Raw genomic sequence first — 6,000 nt, forward strand, 5'->3', positions numbered from 1 at the left:
GGCCCCGCCCCCCCCCCCGGGCCCCCCTCTCCCGGCTCTGCCTGTCGCCCCGCCGCACCGCGTCCCGCCCTGTCTCCCGTCGCCTTCTCCCCGCCGCGACTTCGTCCCCGAGGCGGCCACGGGAGACCGAGACACGCGCGTGGGGACGGCGAGCCGCGGGGGACGGGTCCCAAACCGCCGCCCCCCCACCTCCCCGCGGGGCCGTCGCGGGGCGGCTCCGGAGGGACCGGGCAGCGCTTCAGCCCCGTCCCGCGGAGCGAAGCGGTTCCCGCGCCCGGGGGGAGCGGTGCCGCCCGGGGCTGCCCCGCGAGTGGGACCCGCAGCACCGCGGCCCGGTGCTGAGTGGGCTTCTGCAGCCCGGTCCACGCGGGACGAGGCCAGGGGACGCCTCTCGTGGACCTGCCCCCACACCTCCCCCCCACACACACCCCCCCCGCCGCCGGCTCTCCTCCGCTAAGGAGCTCGAAGCCGTGGGGGAGCGGGCCTCGGCGGCCCGCCGCGCTCACGCGTGGGAGACCCCACGGTGGGCGTGGCCCCGAGGATCCGGCTGCGCCTGCTCTCCGGAAAACGAGACCAAGGCTGCCTCGCCCCGGGGCTCTGGTCTGGCTGCCGTTTGCCGCCGGGGGGGGTGCCGGGTCACACTTGGCGGGGACAGGGAGGCCAGCGCGGCTGCGGGGGACCATCTTCCCCCTACGGAGCACTTGCCTTCCCCCGGCCCGGGACGCCGCCCGGGGGGAGTCACTGGCCCCCGGGGTACGCCGGGACGGGCGGCGGGGACCGGAGGGCACCGGCGTTGTCCCCGTCCCGGGGATCGTTTTCCTCCCGGGGCTCCTGCCTGCCGCCGCGGAGCCCTGCCCGGTCCCGCCACCCGGGCGGGCAGGGACCTCCAACGGGGGTCACCGGTTCCCCCTGCAGCGGGGGGGGGGGGGGGAGACATGGGTGGGGCCCTCCCCGGCCCCAGGGGGGACTCGCGTGGGTCGAGTCTCCGCGGGCAGAGCCCTCCCCCCCCGCCGCCGCTGGCCGAGGTGAAAGCGGGAGGAGCTCACGGGAGGAGGCGGGAGATTTCCACCCCGCGGCTCCCGTGGGCTCCCAGCCCCACGCCTCCAACCCCGCGGCCGCGGGACCCACCGCGCCCCGCGGATTTTGCGCGGCGTGCGCGGCCCCGTGCGGAGGAGCCGGGCGGGGGGAGGGTCCCCCCCCGCGCCCTCCCGGCCCCCGGCGAGCGGCGTCCCGGGGAGTTTTTCGTTAATGTCGAATTAATCGTTGTTAATTAAGGCAGGTCGCGGGGCGGCTCGTGAATTGGCGTGGACGCAGCGGACCCTCCCGGGGAAGGTGCCACGCAGAAGAGAGACCCGGGGACAGCGGGCGCAAGGTCCGCCCGGGGGGGCTCGGGGGGGGGCGCGGGGCGGAGGAGGGGAAGGGGGGGGGACGGATCGTCCTCCCGGGCCCGAAGGTGCCCGTGCCGCCGCCTCGTCCGCTGCTCGGGGGTCCCGGGGCAGCGTCCGCCGCGGCGCAGCGGGGCCGAGGCGGGGGCCCCATCCCCGTGGCCGTGTGGGGTGCTGCAGCCCGGGAAAAACGGGTGTTTGCCCCGCACCTTCGCTGCCGGTGTCCCGGTGCAGGTGGGAAGCACGGTCCCGGAGCCGAGCCTCCCCGCACCGACACCGCACGGGAGCCCTGAGGGGCCGCGGAGCTCCCGGCTCAGCCGCCGCCTCCGCCCCGTCGCCCGCGCGGGGCTCCGCGGAGCCTCACAGCCACGCGTGGGGGCAGAGAGGGGGGAGGCCGCTGCTCTAACTGCCTCCTGCGCGGGCATCAGCGGAGGGAACAGCTCCATCCCCCGCCGGGACCCACGCGGGACCCGCGCGGGGCCGTGGCCGGGTCCCCGGTTGCGATGCGGGGGGGGCCGGCAGAAGGCGAGACGCAAACGAGAACGGCGCGGGGAAAGCAGCGGGGAGCGACCGCCGCTGCGTGGGGGTCCGGCCGGAGCCCCCGGCCCGTGGGCGAGCCCGGGCCGGGACTGCGGCCGCTCGTGGGGGTTCTGGCCCCGAAGGAGAAGCGGGACGGAGCCGTCCCGGCGGCGCTGCGGGACAAGACAGCGGCGGGCGGGACAGTCCCCGGCTCTGCCGGGCGGTTCCTCCCGCTACCGGAGGGGGCCCGAGGACCCCCTCGCCCGGGGCCGGCGGCGCTGCGGGGGCCCCTCCCGCCCGGCCGGGCCACCGGGAGCAGGAGCGGAGCCCGGGCACGGGCCGCCCTCCACGCTCCCGTGGTCAACGGCAGAAGCTGCCTGGGCGCCCCACGGGCTCTCGGGCAGGGGGGGCCGCTCGCCCCCGGGCCCCCTCCGCCCCCGCCGGCCCCCCCCCGGCCCCGGCCCTGCCCCGGTGTCCCGGGGCTCGGCGCGGACTCGGGGAGGGCTCCGGCCCGGCGAGGGCGTGTGCCGCTGCGGCAAACCCCGTTTCCGCTCATTTGACCCCAAATCCGCCCCTCGGCCGCCGGATCTCCGTTCCCCCCGCCCGTACTTGTGCGATGAGCTCCTCGGGGCTCAGCGGGCCGCCGCGGGGCAGAGCGCCCGGCTCCCCCCTCGTTTCTCGCTGTGCGGGGGCTTCCACGGCTGCGAGCTTTGCAACGAAACCGGGGGGCTACTGCCTCTCCCGCGGCCGCGCGTGGGGGCGGCGGGGCGAGCACGCGTGTCCGAGCGCGGCTGAGCCGGGGGCGGCGGCAGGGCGGGAGGGAGCTGGCTCCAACCCAACCGCCGGCACGATCGATCCCCGCACCACAGCCGGGCTCTTCCCCGCGGCTTCCCGTACGCTCTGGTGACCGTGCTTCACAAGCCGCTCCGCCCCACGGACACCCGTGCCCGGGGCGGCTCGGATCCAGCCCAGCTCCCGGTATGGCCCGGTTCCCCGGGCGGCCGAAGGTGCCGGTGCCGGTCGGAGACCCGGTCACGCCACGGTCGCCCCCCCCGCCCTACCACCGTGTCCCCTTCTCCTGGGCGACCCGAGCATGGCCCCAACGCTGAGACCGCGGGGGGAAGCGGGGGCAGAGCAAGTCGTCCCCCCGGCGGAGCCCCAGCGCCTGCTAGTCCCCGAACCGACCCTACGGCCGGGCCGGACCGGACCTTGTCTCCCGGGAGAGGCATCCCGCAGCCCGGCCGGGCCGTGGGTACCGCCGGGCAGGGCAGAGCGCGCCCCGGAGCCCCATTCCACGCGAGCTCCCTGCGTGCGTGGACACCCCCCCCGCACCGTCAGGGCGCCCGGCCCCGGGTTCCCGATCCGCCCTGCCGCCCGGTTCGGCTCCGGGTTTCTCCCGGCCCGGTCCCATTCCCCAGCCGGGCGGGAAAACGATTCCCTCCACCTGTGGCTGAACGGAGCCGGGACGAGCCTCGGGGTAAATTCACGGCCCCCCGGGCCGGTGCCGGGCTGTCCCGGCGGAGCGGGCGCGGACCCGGGGACCCCGCGGCACCGCCGGCCCCCGGCGGCCCCCGGCGGCCCCCGGCCCTTCCCGGGGCTGGGGGGCAGGCCCGGCCGCCGGCACGCTGCCTTTTCGTTTCCGAGCAGCTCGGGCGAAGCAGGGAGGCAGCGACCGGCCCCGGGCTGCGGTACCTGCACCCCACGCGGGAGGGGGCGGCCGGGGCAGGACCGGCCCCCACCCCCCGGGGACCGAGGGCGGGCCCGGAGACGGGGCCATACCCGGAGCTGCGGTCACGCGTGGGGTCGGTGCCGGCGGGACCGGGCCGCCCGCTTTTCCCACCTCTTTCCCTCGGGACACCGCGCTGCCGTGCGCCCCCGACCCCCGACATCCCCCCGGTGCCGCCGGGGCTGCTGCCGGCGGGGCCGCGGGGGCGGCCGCTGTCCGGAGCGCGGGGGTACCCGGTGCCGGGAGGGCAGCTCTCAGGGGGTGCCCGGGCAGCGGTGTCCCCGCGGGGGCCGCTCCTTCCCACTCCCGGCAGCTCAGGAATTCCCGCGCGAGGAAGTTTTCGTGTCGATGTGTTTGACATCGAATTCAGGCCCGGGCAGGGCTTCCCCAGCGCCTCCGGAGGCGCCGGCGCCCAGGGCTGGCGGGGGGAGGCAGCGTGCCCCGGTGGGCACGGCTTAGGCCCGGCGGACCCCGGGAGGGCACCGGGCACGGCTGCTGCCTCTTCCCCTGGGACCGGCGGGGCTGGCGGGGCCGTGGAGGGGAGCTCGGCGCTGCCGGACACAGCAGCAGCGGGGAGGGGGCAGCGAGGAGAGGGTGCGGGCAGGGGGTGCCGGGGGGGGCAGCTGGGACAGGCAGGACCGGGGGGGTCCCCCAGGGCAGGCGTCTCCCCTCGGGACGGCCGCCGGGCACCGCTCTGCGCGGGTGCGGAGCGGTCCGCGCTTCCCCCCCTGCCGTAGTGCGCCCCCGCCGCCGCCCTCCGCCCGCCCCGGAGCCTTCCCCCCGCCGTCTTCCTCCGGTCGAGCCACCCCCCCGCCCAGGTCTGGGTGCCCGGCGCTGCTCTCACTCCTCCAGGGCTCGGGATGGAGCCACCGCGACAGCGCTCGGTCCCCTGCGGGACACGCTCCGCGGAACCTCCGCGCCGGGGGATCCCCCCCGGGGGCAGCCGGGCCCGGGGGGGGGGGCAGTGCTGAAGGACAGCAGCGGCCCCCGCCGACCGGAGCGGTCGAACCCCGTCTGCCGCCCTCCGGTGCGGCCCCGGTTCGGTCCCCAGGGGCGGGCACGGGGAGCGGCAGGGGCGGCGGCGGGCGCGGCCCGGGCTCGTCCCCACGGTGCCGCACGGAGAGACGACGCTTCCCGGCGCGGCCCCCGCCGGCCCGATTAATTCCAGGTGCTTTCCATAGGTGGCACCGTCCTCCTGGAAATGGCGGCTGAGACCGCCGCGGAGCCGGCTGCGCTCCCGCCGCCCCCGGGGGGGGTGCACTGCCGCCCCCTCCGCCCCGGGGACCCCCCCCCGCACCGCGGACTTCGGCAGGGCGAAGCTCCCGCAGGAGGCCCCCGGGAGCTGTGCCAGGTCCCGGGGCGGTGCAGGGTGGGGGGTGGTGGGTGTGTGTGTGGTGTGTCTCCCCTCCGCGGTCCCCCCGGGGGAGAGCGGCCGCCGTCCTCCCTCCCTGACCACACACACCCACCCGCGAACCGTCGGAGAGTCTCCCGCGTCGGCCTTGCCCGTGGGAGCCGCCCCACGCGTGTCCCCGCAGCCACTGGTGCACCCTCCCCAGCAGGGCCCGGGGGGGGGCGTAGGGCGGCGTGTCCGCGAGCACACCCCCTGCTCCGGCGAGGCTGAGCGGCGGCACTCCCCACCCGCGTCCCACTGCAGGCAGCGCCCACGGGCAGCCCTGAGCGCCCACTCCCCGTTTTCCCCGGCCTGCCGACACGCAGCGAGAGCCGCTCGTCGCCCCCGGCCCCGGGGCTGTCCCCCCCCCCTGCAGCCGAGCAGCTCCGCGGGTCATAGCGAAACCCCCGTGCGAGGAAAGTGCCGCTCCCGGGGGCGAGGCGGGGGGGGGGGGGGCACCGCTTTATCGCCCCGCTCCAGGCTGTGAGCACTCTGCACAAAAGACCTTTTGTTTCCGGGGTTTCTGAATTTGCTGATTATTTGTAGGAATATAAATACGAGTTGTTTGCAGAGGGGGGAGAAAGAAGGAACCGACCCGAGCGCTGCCTCGGGCGAGGAAACCTGAACCTTTCGGGATATTCCGCGCGCCCCCCCCCGCCCCCCCCCGTCTAACCGGCGCGGCTCCGTCCCGCCCGCGCTGCTGCCCATGTCGGTCCGCAAGGACGGCGGAAGGACAAATCTGCTCCCTCGCGGTTCCGGCGGCAGCGGCCACGGAAGAACCACGAGTGGGCAGAGACCACCACCGACGGGGCGGGATGGAGCGGGGTGCCGGAGCCGGCGGGGGGGGCGGGGGGGGGAGATCTCAGCCGGGAGGTGACAGATGACACCGGGGTGCGCCTGGATCCGCCCGGACCCTGTCCCTACCCCTGCCCTGCTACCGGCCCTGCCCGGCCCCGCCCGCCCGCGGCCCCGCCGCTCCG

The 6,000-nt window shown here is 77.4% G+C and overlaps 1 protein-coding gene across 1 annotated transcript; it reads right to left on the reverse strand.

The window, feature by feature from the left end:
* Positions 1–3,238: 3,238 nt before the first annotated feature.
* LOC128151235 (collagen alpha-1(I) chain-like) lies at positions 3,239–5,728 on the reverse strand. Its single transcript, XM_052808472.1, has 2 exons — positions 5,694–5,728; positions 3,239–5,390 (listed from the first exon to the last, which is right to left on the reverse strand). The coding sequence occupies exons 1-2, from the start codon at positions 5,726–5,728 to the stop codon at positions 3,239–3,241; spliced, it is 2,187 nt and encodes a 728-aa protein (XP_052664432.1).
* Between the last annotated feature and the right edge of the window lie 272 nt (positions 5,729–6,000).

The sequence above is a fragment of the Harpia harpyja genome, chromosome 14, assembly GCF_026419915.1.
Source record: "Harpia harpyja isolate bHarHar1 chromosome 14, bHarHar1 primary haplotype, whole genome shotgun sequence".
NCBI classification, from domain to species: domain Eukaryota; kingdom Metazoa; phylum Chordata; class Aves; order Accipitriformes; family Accipitridae; genus Harpia; species Harpia harpyja.